The 16,875-nt window shown below is 37.7% G+C and overlaps 1 protein-coding gene and 1 long non-coding RNA gene across 2 annotated transcripts in view; one reads left to right on the top strand and one right to left on the bottom strand.

Moving 5' to 3' along the window:
- Positions 1-15,580, top strand: part of CPNE8 (copine 8) — a 232,516-nt gene extending 216,936 nt beyond the window's left edge. The window contains exon 20 of the mRNA XM_047866283.1: positions 13,884-15,580. Within this exon, the coding sequence (XP_047722239.1) occupies positions 13,884-14,072 (189 nt within the window). The 3' untranslated portion in view covers positions 14,073-15,580. The remainder of the gene's footprint in view (positions 1-13,883) is intronic.
- LOC125170103 (uncharacterized) overlaps positions 1-16,875 on the bottom strand; it is a 420,734-nt gene that overhangs the window by 211,600 nt on the left and 192,259 nt on the right. The gene's annotated exons all lie outside the window — the stretch shown is intronic.

The following is a 16,875-nucleotide window of genomic DNA, read 5'->3' as shown; positions in this document are numbered from 1 at the left end:
TTTAATTTAACTAAATGGCTACATACTTTAGAGTTTCCATACTTCTAGGATTTTACAAGGGGAAAAAAAAGCTGTGAAGTATACTTTTTTAAATATGAAAGCAAAGATCTCAGCACCGTTTAAGCACATGCTATAAAAGTTTTGAAGGGGCAAACAATGGACTTCAGTGTTATCTCCTAAATAATAACCTGTATTTTCACCCAAAAAGCAGTCATTAAAAGAATCCCACAGAATTTAGAATCCTGTGGAATTTGGTTCAAATCCCAGTTTGGCCACTGTGATGATTTGAATGAGCTTTCTAAATTTCAGTGTTCTGGTGTTCTGGCATTGTTGTTAAGATTCAGTAAGGTCATGTGTATAAAATACATTTCTGAAATATAACTCAGTAAAAGACAACAAAAACTGATTAAAATAATTTGAAGGAGAAATATAATCAGTAAGTATGTTAATATAGAGATTAATGTTGATAAAAATTTTAAAAAGCATTGTTCTTTATCAGACAGCAAGATTAAATTTTAAAATAGAAACATCTATATAACAGTTTTTTTAAAGATAATTAAATATGATTTAAACTTTTTAACCTAACGTTCTTGGTAGACTAAAAAGAACACATGCACATGAATGATTAGGTTAAAAGCACCTGAAAAAGGGAACATGATGATGTGGTCATTTATTTAAGTATCCCATGGTGTTTTGTTTTCATAATTAGACACATGATTATTCACCTTAACCTTATTAGCATAATTATACGTCTAAGTAATTACACTTTATCTAAAAGCTCTTCATAATGTATGACTCACAGTTTCCAAAAAATCAAATTACTGAAGGGAAGTATGAATTTGAAGTTCTTTGGAATGTGTTATGCTGCTATTGTAATGCATCATTCAAAATCAGTAGAAGCAACCTCATGTCCCATAGCGTCATCATAATGCTTAAGGGAAACTTGTTACTATTTTCTTCCTTTAGAGGTAGTTAAGCTTGCCCACATGGTTAAGGTTACCTTTAAGAGGGCTAATCTGTTATATTAGTGAAAAACAATAGTCATGCCTGTTAGCATTTATAAAATAAAAATGTCCATGATCATGAAAGTATTTAGTCTCTCAGTGGAAATACTATATTGTGGAGAATATTGAGATTGAGATGCCTAGATATATGAAAGTATAATATTGTCTCTCTGATCTTGAACAAGTCAAGTAATCTCTCTGAGCCTTCATTTCATTACCTCTAGACTTTAAATTCTTTCATCTCCGCTCTTTTCATGATGTGAATCTCAGAAGAAGTTAAGACATGAAAATACTTGGTATAATCATGTTTTTTCTCCTTGCAAGTCAGACAGAATCCATGAGACAGACCAGCCTGCCACCTTAAAGTGACATGGGGATCCTCAATGATCCTGAAGACATCTGGCAATATAACTAAATATTCAAGGAATTCTGTCACATAAAGTTGAACTGAAGTGAAAGAGTCATTGGATCTTACAGATATTGAATAGGAAATTAAAATGTGCCCAGGGAATTAATAGCCTCTTGAATGACTATGACTTCTTGACTTGTATGCCTACATTTGGTTAAGGACATTTAATAGACTCTTCTCTAATTTCATGGAGAAGATACTAGGTGGTGATTGGTCTTTTCAAAATAGTTAGCAAGGTAACCATTTACCTTGCTAACAACACAATATCACATGGTGTTGAAGAGCAATTAGCATTCTCTCTCACCTCAAATAAGGTTTTACAAACTTTTTCACCATCACAGTTTTCCAGTTTCTACCATCCACTAAAATGTTACTTAAATTAGTTATTTGCGAAAAGGGGTTTATGGAGGATTGCGGGAAGATGGCGGCATAGGGGGACGCTGGGCTCACCGCGCGTCCTGCTGATTGCTTAGATTCCACCTACACCTGCCTAACTAACCCAGAAAACCACCAGAAGACTAGCAGAACGGAGTCTCCTGAGCCAAGCGCAGACGAGAGGCAAACGGAAGAGGGTAGGAAGGGTGGAGGGCGGTACACGCTGCACGGACTGGCAGGAGGGAGCCAGGGCGGAGGGGCAGCCTGCCGGCCAAGCAGAGCCCCAGAGTCTGGCTTGCAAAATCGGAGGGGCCGGACGGAGTGTGTTCTAACAGCAAGCGCGACTTAGCATCTGAGAGGTCATAAGTTAACAGCTCTGCTCGGAAAGCGGGAAGGCTGGAGGACAAAGGGAGGGAGAGTTGCTGAGCCCCGGGACAACAGAGCTCAGTTTGGTAGGGAACAAAGGCGCTTGCCAGCGCCATCTCCCTCGCCCATCCCCCAGCCAAAATCCCAAAGGGAACCAGTTCCTGCCAGGGAACTTGCTTGCTCCGGGCAAATACCCAACGCTGTGCTTCTGCGGAGCCACCCCTCTGGCAGAGGGTCTGACTCCCTCCAGCTGCCACAGGGCCCCTCCTGAAGTGGATCACCTAAGGAGAAGTGAGCTAAGCCTGCCCCTCCTGCCCCCATACACCTTGCCTGCCCACCCCAGCTAATACACCAGATCCCCAGCACCACAAGCCTGGCAGTGTGCAAGTAGCCCAGACGGGCCACGCCACCCCACAGTGAATCCCGCCCCTAGGAGAGGGGAAGAGAAGGCACACACCAGTCTGACTGTGGCCCCAGCGGTGGGCTGGGGGCAGACATCAGGGCTGACTGTGGCCCCGCACACCAACTCCAGTTATACACCACAGCACAGGGGAAGTGCCCTACAGGACCACACCACTCCAGGGACTATCCAAAATGACCAAACGGAAGAATTCCCCTCAAAAGAATCTCCAGGAAATAACAACAGCTAATGAACTGATCAAAAATGATTTAAATAATGTAACAAAGAGTGAGTTGAGAATAATACTCATAAAATTAATCGCTAGGCTTGAAAACAGTATAGAGGACAGCAGAGAATCTCTTGCTACAGAGATCAAGGGACTAAGGAATAGTCAGGAGGAGCTGAAAAACGCTTTAAATGAAATGCAAAACAAAATGGAAATGACGACAGCTTGGATTGAAGAGGCAGAGGAGAGAATAGGTGAGGTAGAAGATAAAGTCATGGAAAAAGAGGAAGCTGAGAAAAAGATAAAAAAATCCAGGAGTATGAGGAGAAAATTAGAGAACTAAGTGATACACTAAAAAGAAATAATATACGCATAATTGGTATCCCAGAGGAGGAAGAGAGAGGGAAAGGTGCTAAAGGAGTACTTGAAGAAATAATAGCTGAGAACTTCCCTGAACTGGGGAAGGAAAAAGGCATTGAAATCCAAGAGGCAAAGAGAACTCCCTTCAGACGTAACTTGAATCGATCTTCTGCACGACATATCATAGTGAAACTGGCAAAATACAAGGATAAAGAGAAAATTCTGAAAGCAGCAAGGGGTAAACGTGCCCTCACATATAAAGGGAGACCTATAAGACTCGTGACTGATCTCTCTTTTGAAACTTGGACTTGAATCGATCTTCTGCATGACATATCATAGTGAAACTGGCAAAATACAAGGATAAAGAGAAAATTCTGAAAGCAGCAAGGGGTAAACGTGCCCTCACATATAAAGGGAGACCTATAAGACTCGTGACTGATCTCTCTTTTGAAACTTGGCAGGCCAGAAAGGATTGGCACGAGATCTTTAATGTGCTGAACAGGAAAAATATGCAGCCAAGAATCCTTTATCCAGCAAGTCTGTCATTTAGAATAGAAGGAGAGATAAAGGTCTTCCCAAACAAACAAAAACTGAAGGAATTTGTCACCACTAAACCAGCCCTACAAGAGATCCTAAGGGGGATCCTGTGAGACAAAGTACCAGAGACATCACTACAAGCATAAAACATACAGACATCACAATGACTCTAAACCCGTATCTTTCTATAATAACAATGAACGTAAATGGATTAAATGCGCCAACCAAAAGACATAGGGTATCAGAATGGATAAAAAACCAAGACCCATCTATTTGCTGTCTACAAGAGACTCATTTTAGACCTGAGGACACCTTTAGATTGAGAGTGAGGGGATGGAGAACTATTTGTCATGCGACTGGAAGCCAAAAGAAAGCTGGAGTAGCCATACTTACATCAGGCAAACTAGACTTTAAATTAAAGGCTGTAACAAGAGATGAAGAGGGACATTATATAATAATTATGGGGTCTATCCACCAGAAAGAGCTAATAATTATAAATGTCTATGTGCCAAATACCGGAGCCCCCAAATATATAAGACAATTACTCATAAACATAAGCAACCTTATTGATAAGAATGTGGTAATTGCAGGGGACTTTAACACTCCACTTACAGAAATGGATAGATCATCTAGACACATGGTCAATAAAGAAACAAGGGCCCTGAATGACACATTGGATCAGATGGACTTGACAGATATATTTAGAACTCTGCATCCCAAAGCAACAGAATATACTTTCTTCTCGAGTGCACATGGAACATTCTCCAAGATAGATCATATACTGGGTCACAAAACAGCCCTTCTTAAGTATACAAGAATTGAAATTATACCATGCATACTTTCAGACCACAATGCTATGAAGCTTGAAATCAACCACAGGAAAAAGTCTGGAAAACCTCCAAAAGCATGGAGGTTAAAGAACACCCTACTAACGAATGAGTGGGTCAACCAGGCAATTAGAGAAGAAATTTAAAAATATATGGAAACAAACGAAAATGAAAATACAACAATCCAAACGCTTTGGGATGCAGCGAAGGCAGTCCTGAGAGGAAAATACATCGCAATCCAGGCCTATCTCAAGAAACAAGAAAAATCCCAAATACAAAATCTAACAGCACACCTAAAGGAAATAGAAGCAGAACAGCAAAGACACCTTAAACCCAGCAGAAGAAGAGAAATAATAAAGAGCAGAGCAGAAATAAACAATATAGAATCTAAAAAAACTGTAGAGCAGATCAATGAAACCAAGAGTTGGTTTTTTGAAAAAATTAACAAATGTGACAAACTTCTAGCCAGGCTTCTCAAAAAGAAAAGGGAGAGGACCCAAATAGATAAAATCATGAATGAAAATGGAATGATTACAACCAATCCCTCAGAGATACAAACAATTATCAGGGAATACTATGAAAAATTATATGCCAACAAATTGGACAACCTGGAAGAAATGGACAAATTCCTAAACACCCACACTCTTCCAAAACTCAATCAGGAGGAAATAGAAAGCTTGAACAGACCCATAACCAGCGAAGAAATGGAATCGGTTATCAAAAATCTCCCAACAAATAAGAGTCCAGGACCACATGGCTTCCCAGGGGAGTTCTACCAGACGTTTAAAGCAGAGATAATACCTATCCTTCTCAAGCTATTCCAAGAAATAGAAAGGGAAGGAAAACTTCCAGACTCATTCTATGAAGCCAGTATAACTTTGATTCCTAAACCAGACAGCAACCCAGTAAAAAAAGAGAACTACAGGCCAATATCCCTGATGAATATGGATGCAACAATTCTCAATAAGATACTAGCAAATCGAATTCAACGGCATATAAAAAGAATTATTCACCATGATCAAGTGGGATTCATTCCTGGGATGCAGGGCTGGTTCAACATTCGCAAATCAATCAACGTGATACATCACATTAATAAAAGAAAAGAACCATATGATCCTATCAATCGATGCAGAAAAGGCCTTTGACAAAATCCAGCACCCTTTCTTAATAAAAACCCTTGAGAAAGTCGGGATAGAAGGAACATACTTAAACATCATCAAAGCCATTTATGAAAAGCCCACAGCTAACATCATCCTCAATGGGGAAAATCTGAGAGCTTTTTCTCTGAGATCAGGAACACGACAAGGATGCCCACTCTCACCGCTGTTGTTTAACATGGTGTTGGAAGTTCTAGCATCAGCAATCAGACAACAAAAGGAAATCAAAGGCATCCAAATTGGCAAAGATGAAGTCAAGCTTTCACTTTTTGCAGATGACATGATATTATACATGGAAAATCCGATAGACTCCACCAAAAGTCTGCTAGAACTGATACATGAATTCAGCAAAGTTGCAGGAGACAAAATCAATGTACAGAAATCAGTTGCATTCTTATACACTAACAATGAAGCAACGGAAAGACAAAGAAACTGATCCCATTCACAATTGCACCAAGAAGCATAAAATACCTAGGAATAAATCTAACCAAAGATGTAAAAGATCTGTATGCTGAAAACTGTAGAAAGCTTATGAAGGTAATTGAAGAAGATATAAAGAAATGGAAAGACATTCCCTGCTCATGGATTGGAAGAATAAATATTGTCAAAATGTCATTACTACCCAAAGCTATCTACACATTCAATGCAATCCCAATCAAAATTGCACCAGCATTCTTCTCAAAACTAGAACAAACAATCCTAAAATTCATATGGAACCACAAAAGGCCCCGAATAGCCAAAGGAATTTTGAAGAAGAAGACCAAAGCAGGAGGCATCACAATCCCAGACTTTAGCCTCTACTACAAAGCTGTAATCATCAAGACAGCATGGTATTGGCACAAAAACAGACACATAGACCAATGGAATAGAATAGAAACCCCAGAACTAGACCCACAAACCTATGGCCAACTAATCTTTGACAAAGCAGGACAGAACATCCAATGGAAAAAACACAGTCTCTTTAACAAATGGTGCTGGGAGAACTGGACAGCAACATGCAGAAGGTTGAAACTAGACCACTTTCTCACACCATTCACAAAAATAAACTCAAAATGGATAAAAGACCTGAATGTGAGACAGGAAACCTTCAAAACCCTAGAGGAGAAAGCAGGAAAAGGCCTCTCTGACCTCAGCTGTAGCAATCTCTTACTCGACACATCCCCAAAGTCAAGGGAATTAAAAGCAAAAATGAACTACTGGGACCTTATGAAGATAAAAAGCTTCTGCACATCAAAGGAAACAACCAACAAAACTAAAAGGCAACCAACGGAATGGGAAAAGATATTTGCAAATGACATATCGGATAAAGGGCTAGTATCCAAAATCTATAAAGAGCTTACCAAACTGCACACCCGAAAAACAAATAATCCAATGAAGAAATGGGCAGAAAACATGAATAGACACTTCTCTAAAGAAGACATCCGGATGGCCAACAGGCACATGAAAAGATGCTCAACGTCGCTCCTCATCAGGGAAATACAAATCAAAACCACACTGAGGTATCACCTCACGCCAGTCAGAGTGGCCAAAATGAACAAATCAGGAGACTATAGATGCTGGCGAGGATGTGGAGAAACAGGAATCCTCTTGCATTGTTGGTGGGAATGCAAATTGGTGCAGCCACTCTGGAAAGCAGTGTGGAGGTTCCTCAGAAAATTAAAAATAGACCTACCCTATGACCCAGCAATAGCACTGCTAGGAATTTACCCAAGGGATACAGGAGTACTGATGCATAGGGGCACTTGTACCCCAATGTTTATAGCAGCACTCTCAACAATAGCCAAATTATGGAAAGAGCCTAAATGTCCATCAACTGATGAATGGATAAAGAAATTGTGGTTTATATACACAATGGAGTACTACATGGCAATGAGAAAGAACGAAATATGGCCCTTTGTAGCAACGTGGATGGAACTGGAGAGTGTGATGCTAAGTGAAATAAGTCATACAGAGAAAGACAGATACCATATGTTTTCACTCTTATGTGGATCCTGAGTAACTTAACAGAAACCCATGGAGGAGGGGAAGGAAAAAAAAAAAGAGGTTAGAGTGGGAGAGAGCCAAAGCATAAGAGACTCTTAAAAACTGAGAACAAACTGAGGGTTGATGGGGGTGGGAGGGAGGGGAGCGTGGGTGATGGGTATTGAGGAGGGCACCTTTTGGGATGAGCACTGGGTGTTGTATGGAAACCAATTTGACAATTAATTTCATATATTGAAAAAAAAATAAATTAGTTATTTGCAAGAATAGAAATACTCTTGGGGAGACTGGGTGTTGCAGTCAGTTAAGCATCTGACTTTGGCTCAGGTCATGATATCACAGTTCATGAGTTGGAGCCCCACATTGGACTGTCCTGTCTGCTCAGATTCTGTAGAGCCTGCTTCAGATTCTGTGTCTTCCTCTCTCTTTCTGCCCCTCTCCCACCTGTGCATGCGCGCTCTCTGTCTCAAATATAAATTAAAATTTTTTTTTAATTTAACAAAAAAGAAGAGAATACTCTTGAATACTTAGAATAATGGGGTTTCAAGGGCACACCAAGGATAATGTTGTTAATCTTCCCATCAGAAAATACCTAAGCCATCACAATCAACAATATCTAAGCCATCACATCAAATACTACTGGCTAAAATATTATCAAAAAATAAGGTCTGTTTAGACTCTCTTACCTTTTCACTGCTTCCAACTTCTTATATGTTGAAGCTAATCAGGTTAATACATTGCAAATGGAACCCAAATTTTTTAAGTGGGCAAACAAAAGCCTATAACTGCAAATAATAACAAAAGCCAGAAGTAGCTGAGTTTCAGCAGAAAGTTGAGGGTAGTGGATGGGTTTCTCATTATTATGTGAAACCTTCAGTGGCTTCCAACTTCTTCATATAATAATAATATTGAGTCATTTATTAACTTCGTTGTATGCTAGGCAGGTACTTTCACTAAATCTTTAATTGAACTTATACAGATACTTTGATTACATTTTATGAAAAAAAAAAAAAGAAATGAGTTTCAATTCTTGTCTATAGTCATGTAGCTAGGAAGAAGTAGTCAGGATTTAACCTTAAAATGTCTGATTCTAAAATTCTTAACACAAATTATGTATAACTTTGATTCTATAACCTAACCATAGCATTTAAGAACCTCTATGACCTTACCCCAATCTTCCTCTTTAGCTACACACACACACACACACACACACACACACACACACACACACACACTTTGTATAGATAAATAGGACTACTAGCTGTCTTTGAGTCAACATTTTCATTGTTCTTGCTTTTATTTCCTCTTATTATTTCACCTGGAATACTCTTCTTCCTTATCTGTGCTGATTAAAACCCTACATTTTAGGGGCGCCTGGGTGGCGCAGTCGGTTAAGCGTCCGACTTCAGCCAGGTCACGATCTCGCGGTCCGTGAGTTCGAGCCCCGCGTCAGGCTCTGGGCTGATGGCTCAGAGCCTGGATCCTGTTTCCGATTCTGTGTCTCCCTCTCTCTCTGCCCCTCCCCCGTTCATGCTCTGTCTTTCTCTGTCCCAAAAATAAATAAATGTTGAAAAAAAAATTAAAAAAAAAACAAACCCTACATTTTGAAAGATCCCAGTATAAAGCCTTGAACAAAGCCCTCTGTACACCTGAGCTGATTTCCCCTCTGTCAATTTGTTCATATATCACTTTATATCATCCTAAATCCTGGTCTCTTTTTACTTTATAGTAGTTTATAAATGAGGAAACTGAGGCAGAGGACGAGATGTTAAACAACTTGTGCAAAATTACTTAAGTCATAAATTGGTAGATCCAAATTTCCAACAGAGTTCTGATTCCAAACCCTGAGTTCTTTCCGTTACAACACACCTACTCTCCTAAAAGCCAAAATCCTACTGAAGATTATTAGGCTCTGTTTCCCTTTTCATACTACTGTAGTGGTTTATATATCAGGGTTAGATTAATTTAGGTTCAAATAATGACCAATACTGATAACTATCTGACCTTGGGTAAGTTAACTAATCTAAGTTTCAGTTTCCTCTTCTGTCAATTCAAACTATGGGTAACATGCTAATAAAAATTAAATGAAATATTGTACTAAATTTTTTTGCAGAAGACCTGTTACCTACCAGTTGTTCAATAAGTGCATTAACACCAATATTAGTTACTGCTATTAGTGAGTATGTTGGCATAGTCTAATGCAAAGGCATTTTTTATGTCAGTATATCATAGTAGCTATACCCTGACTTGGGACACTGTAGTCAGCCTTGTGTGTGATTATATTCATTGCCTCAAGATTGAATCTCATCTGACTACAGTATAAACAGTAAGCAAGATGAGATCCTATGGTTGTTTTTCTAAAACTTAAATGAGTTATTTTCTTAAATCAATATATGTAAAGGCTTTCAATATTTGTTTGTTTGTACTATGGATTGGCCCTTGTGTATAAAGCAATGTCATTTCTCTTGGCTGCATGCAGCTGTTGGCCAGCCTATCATTTCCTTAAAGTTTATATTTAAGTCATATTTTCCATTAAAAGGAGAATAATAACCTTGAAGGCTTAGACTTGAAAATCACTAATGGAGCTCTGCACAGTAGGAACAATCGAGTAAAATTGAGCAGAACAGCAACTAAAAGTCCATTTGCCCAAACTGATTCAAACTTGTTTTCACAAATAGGCAAAACCAGCCGTTAGAGCCGCCATGTGGAACATTTTCCTTGTACTGTATGGATGCTAAAAAAAATTAAAAAATTAAAAAAAAATGAGTATCAAGGATATAGTATATTTCTACAGAACAGAATGCATTTGTTGGTATTCCTCAGACAAATGTGATAAATTAGTAAAAATTAAATACTGATTTATCCCTCTAGACTGAACATTTTAAGCGTCTGAGTTAATATGTGGTGATAGTGATCAACGCTCATCCACAAATGTGTGAGCAGTATTTTGAACAGGAGGTACCCGGGTGCACTGGCCAGAAATGAATGATAAAAAGAGACAATAATCAGAGTGGTCTGAGAAATTAAGTGGAAAACAGATTGTAGAAGGATATGAGCAATAGTGTTACAGAGGGCATATTTTGTCCTAAAATCCGTAAGATCTGGCATTAATAAGAGGTCAAGGAAATGAAGAGTCACTTGTCATTTTCATCTCTCACTTAGGAGAGTACCTCATGACATGATTGAATAGCTCAATGTTCCTTTGGGAGAGGTTTACATAATTTAGGTTAGTGAGTAGAAAGTTCTCGACGTTTTTTTTTTTCTACTCCCAGCACATGTGGGATGAGCTGTACTCCTGTTGGTAATAGGAACCTGCTATGGCAGTGATTCTCACCCTGGGGGCAAGGACCTTCAGTATTCAAGGGCCAGGCAGAATTGCTGAACAAACCTAAGTTCAATGTGATATAAACTTTCCTCTTCAGCTGAAAACTATAGTTCTTCTTACCCATGATTTATAAACATATTTTAAATAAGAGCAGAACCACATGTATTATGACAATAGCGATTGTGAATGTGAGTTTTGACATCCCAGAGCATCACGACATTCTTAAAAATGAATTGTAATGTCCTTCAGTAACAAAAATTAGCAAATCTCATAGCATCTGCTGGAAAGATGAAGCAATGGGTGTTTTAAAATAACAAAAAGGCCGGGAATTACTATCTTAGATGCCAATAGCGATATTATACTCAAACTTGATAGAGATAAAACTGATAAAGGATATTCCTTGTATTTAATGTTTGATATGAATGTAAATAGGAAACTATTAAGAATATAGTTTCATATTTATATTGAATACATACATGTTTGAGCTGGTGAGTAATAAATAATACTAGTGATGATTGCAATGACTACCCTGTATGGCACATATTATGACTTGAACACTGTTTTAAGCAGTTTACATGTTAACTGATTTAATACAGCAACCTAATGAAGTAGGTATTATTGTTTGAAGTAGGTATTATTATTATTCTCATTTATAGAAGAGGAAACTGAGGCAAAGAGTGGAAAATCATCTGTGCAAGATCATGTAGCTATTAAGTAAAAGAACTGGGCTCTGAACTGGGGAAAGTCTAATTCCAGAGTTTGGGAGAATAGGGGGTAAAAAGAGAAAAGAGTTTAATGTCCCTGGCACAGAAGAAAAGTAAAGAATCCAATGAAAATAAAAGAGCAAAGTTGAGGTCAACACTTGATCTTAGCCACAAGGCTGAGAAGCGATGAGGTAAACACACAAACAGGTAGGATCAACTGTTTGCCGGAGGTAACACTATCCTTTCCCTGAAATGTAGGTATTAGCCACAGATTTCTGAAAAACTGAACTATTAGGAAAAAAAAGTTTAAAGGATAGTCATTGTATACTAAACATATTGATACCTTATTAGTAGTTTATTTTTAAAATGCTGTCTTTTAAAAGAAGAATGAGCTAAGCTATAACAATTAGATATCTTCTTCTCATTAATCCTGTCTTGTTGATTCCTATTTTCTCACTTTTCTAATTATCGTTTCAGAGAAAGAAATAAACCCCGACTTTTTTTTGCACTTCTTTGTTGTTGTTGTTGTTGTTAAAAATGTCATCTTGTCCAAAGTTAGATAATTTGACCTCACAAAAGTTCACATCCCCTTAGTTCTCTTCTCAGTTGAAGACTATATTTGCTCTGTTAGATTTTTCTTACCCTTATTAGCTACCTTCAGGGGTAAGAGAAAGCTTCATCACCTTTCTACAGTTTTCTAAAAGCTAGATTGAGTTTTCTTCCTGGTTAGCAAGACAGGGTAAAATTAAAGTCATATAGGTTGCTTCTGCCTACAGTATGTCTTATTTTATTTAAAAATTTTTTAATGTTTATTTATTTTTAAGAGAGAGACAGAGACAGAGTGTGAGTCGGGGGAGGAGCAGAGAGAGAGGTAGACACAGAATCTGAAATAGGCTCCAGGCTCTGAGCTGTCAGCACAGTTCAATGCAGGGCTCGAACTCACAAACAGTGAGACCATGACCTGAGCTGAAATCGGCCACTTAACCGACTGAGCCACCCAGGCACCCCCAGTATGTCTTATTTTGAAAAGAAAGTAATTTTCTACTCTTGCTTAAAGAGACTGTGTTCACTGCATACAAGGTATTCTACCTGCTATTTAATTTCTTAAAATTTTAATTTGGCTTATCTGTAGGAACCTGACCATTTTAAAACTTGCTTCTTCATAATAGTTGTTTCCTGAAAGCACATCTTGAATAACTATGTAAATCAAAAGTAACTTCCAATAAACTTAAAACAGTTATGGCATAGTTATAGAGATGGGAGTGTGTTCTCTCTAGAGGAGAAAAAATAATTCAGGCTTTTAAATATTATAATCCGAAATTGCTTCAACATTCTCAAATGTCTTCGCTATACCTTTTCCCTAAGACCTAAAATTACTATGTTCCCAAACTATCACAACATTAACAGTTCAAACATTTCCAAGTGGCTTCAAGAATCATCATGTCTCTGAGGGGAAATTGAACTAATGCCCTCAAACAGCACATTTTTATTAACTTAACCATTACAAATGAAGATAGAATCAGGCAATTTATTGTCAGAGTATTTAATGTTGAGCTGATAATGGCTCTCATGTAATTGCTAATGTGAAGATAGTGCAATTATTTTTATGTGATATAAAAATAAAAATGGTGATATTTCAATAAGAATGCCAAATCTCATGCTGAATTCTTTTTCTTTTCCATTCCAAATAACAGATTAAAAGAAAAAAACAATATCTGGGACATGTGGTTTTATGTTTTAGTAATAATTAAAAATACTTCACATGTGTTTAGGATACCCACTTCTTTTTTTTACCCTCCACTGGATACTATTTCTGGTTCAAAGCTGAATTAAGCGTGTATTAACTCCATTTGACAGAAAACCGAGCCCTGAAGAGGAAAATGCTCCAAGTTATTGGGAATCAGGTTAGGTATAGAACTCAAAACTGCAGAACACATGTAGCAACATGATAGACCTGTCGGGAACAAGAGACTTGAATTATCGGGAGGAACAAACATAGAAAACCATTCCATCCCTTTTTAAAGTATATACATTAGAAAGGTTTGGTCACTGTAGTAGCTGTTGGTAATGAATCAAATCTCTTTAAAATGCGTAGTAATTATTATCCATCTAACCACTACCCCAGGCTTCTTCAGTTCTCAATGAAATGTTTACATATGTTGATTTTTGTGTCTATTAAATAGCATGCTTTCTTTCTTTCACCTCTGTTGTAGTTCGTGCCATTCAGGGATTATATTGACAGAAGTGGAAACCACATACTGAGCATGGCTAGATTGGCTAAAGATGTCCTTGCTGAGATCCCCGAGCAGTTCCTGTCCTACATGAGGGCCCGAGGAATCAAGCCATCGCCTGCACCCCCCCCATACACCCCGCCTACACATGTGTTACAGACTCAGATATGACTGTGCTCTGAACTGCTAATGTTAATTACACATCAGTTAGAACTGCTGAATCAATGCTTTGCTCCTGGTGCTCTGTAATGAACCAGGGAATGAGATCCTTTTCTCAGTTTGTTTTCAGCAGTACTGGTTAATATGCTTTCTTGGATCCAAAATTAATTCTCTTCCTAAACCAAAACTGTAAATATGGTTGTTGCATGAGCAACAAAAAAACAATTGTTTAAATGCTTGAAGCAAAATATGGATGTCTTCTCTGAATCTTTTTTTTTTTTCTTTTGGACAGAAACAGCTAATTTCCAATATATTGTTGGGAAAAAGCACAAACTATGTTTTTAACTCAAACACTGTCCTCGACTGCTGTGTGTCTAGGAAAGCAGTCTCTCTGTATCAATGTTTACATGTTACTACTTTTTAAATTTCAATACTTTTATAACTGTTCTTAAGAATAAGAGTTTTGAATATTGAATCCTTTGTCTTCTAAATTGCAATAGCTATAATCACAAGAGCAATATCTCTTTGAATGACTGTCTGGACAAATGCAATTGCAAACAAGGGGAGGGAAATATACTTTCATATTTCTCAGTAAGTGAATTGTCTTATAAAGCTGAATCTGCTTAGTAATGAGTTCCTTTGCATTGTTTGCCGAGTATGGGAGTTTAAGCGTAGCAGGTGTGTATCCTATAAGGACATGCATTTTTCATGGGGTTTGGGTTCTAAATTTAGACTGCCGTCAGTTTATGTTTTATAATTCTCCGTAGAAATAGGAAAAAGTCAAACATCGTGAACTGTAAAATGCACAGAAAATACTTTGTGTAAAAAGTAGCGTCTTTATATTATAATGCTATTTAAAAGACTAAAACCCAGAATATTTAACTGTGAACCATGTAGCAGAAGTTTTAAACTTTTTATTCCATTCTACCTTGTCTAGATATTTTAATTCAAAGGGATACTGGCTCTGTCAATTTGGACTTCTAGTTCTCACCTTTCCATGTGGCCATGCAGGGTGCACAGGCTGGAAGTTTTTTGTGTAATTCCCAGTTAAATACACACAACCTGTGACTTAGTGCACAACACATTTGTGAAATAACCTACTCCTACATACGGAACTGCCTGTCCACAATTAATTGTAAAATTTTTGCATGTACAGTTTTTACAAGAATTACAGTTTTGTGATGTTGTGTCTGAATTAAAGCATTTCTTTAGAACAAATGGCCTTAAATTCTCACAGAATTCCTGGAAATGATTGTGAATTGCCTTCAAATAATAGAAAAGTGTATTTATTTTTTTTCTTTTGTGTCAACAATGTAACTGCTTTATAATATTTTTCCTTACTTATGCCCTATTTACTACTTGGTTTATTTCTACTGTATGTTGTTCTCTTTGTCCCAAGTTGACTTAGGGTGACTTTTATAAGCATGAAACTATTTTAATGAAAAGAAAAATATATACACCCACATATCTCACAGTATCAATGTTATATAATTATGTAATAATAAATTGTCCATTTTTAAGTATGTATTAAAATCTTTAAAAGGATAACTATTTGCTCTATAAATTTTATGTGTGAGTGACATGGAGTGTAATGATTTCCCTTATTGATCTTAAATAATTTTGCCAGTAGAGCTTATTAACCTCCTGAATTTTTTAATTTATCCTCATACATCAGCCCAAAGAAACAAAAGTGAATATGGTCAGTATTCCTTCTTGTGAACATCAGTTATTTTTCTTTGATCTCATCAGAGGAAATGAAGGATGTCTACTTTCTTATCTAATAGCGTACCCAAACCTAGTGGGGGCACATGGCTGAGAAACAGTCTTCAGTTATAAACCTTGCCCTGTGTATGGTTGAGAATAGTGACTGGAAATGCATGTGATGTTAGTTCTATATGTTAGGTTAGAAAATACCCAGTCGTATCTCACCATTGCATAAACGAAGAAACTAAGTCTGAAGGGGCTGAGTGATTTATCTAAGACTGTAACTAGGACGGAACAAAAGTAACTACCTACATTTTGTGGACCATCATTAGGGGCTTTACAATGAAATATCCCAGAAACATAATCCATAAATGCAAACACGTATCAATATCTGGACATACAAACTAGGTATGAAGGATATGCAAACATTAGATAATGAGAGACAAGAAAGGTAAGTATTGAGAGAAGAGTGATAGCTCCAAATCATAAACCTTGCTGCCGAAAGCAGATTAAGAACAAAGGTTCTGGATGCTCTCCTCTCTAATCCTATCCCTTTTCTTCTCTGATGAAAGCCATTTTAATTCTAGGATGAGCCCTCGGGCTTCTATTCAGGCATCTCCATCACTGAGTTATGTAATATGAATTCCCATTGCTTCCCAAATGAATATTAAAATCATCCAGGCTTGTCTCATCCTTTTCCCCAACTGATCTGAATTTATCTGGAGTCTCAGACATAGTTCATACTGTTTCCTCCCATCTCTCCTTAGGCCTCCACCTAGAATACCCTTTGTATCTTCTAGCCCAAGCCTCAACTCTTAACCATATTCTTTAAAACTTCTGGTGACAATAATTTGCACCTTCTGTGAACTCATCTATATGTTGCAATTTAGCATATCCATTGCCTCCTATTTTTTATAAACTTTTACTTTGTGTGGGGAATCTTGATACCTCCCCAAAGTTTTTTCCAGAATGTAACATGGGGAGAGAAGAAGAGGTGGATACAACTTTGAATGGTAGTGGGGGGGGGGGGGGAGAGGGCCACAGTGGGAATAAGGTTGGAGGGCAGGCTGTTTTGTTCTTCAGATTTAGTGAAGAGAATCAGGTGGGCTCA

Source organism: Prionailurus viverrinus, chromosome B4 (genome assembly GCF_022837055.1).
Source record: "Prionailurus viverrinus isolate Anna chromosome B4, UM_Priviv_1.0, whole genome shotgun sequence".
NCBI classification, from domain to species: Eukaryota; Metazoa; Chordata; class Mammalia; order Carnivora; family Felidae; genus Prionailurus; species Prionailurus viverrinus.
This window is presented reverse-complemented; position numbering and strand designations above follow the sequence as displayed.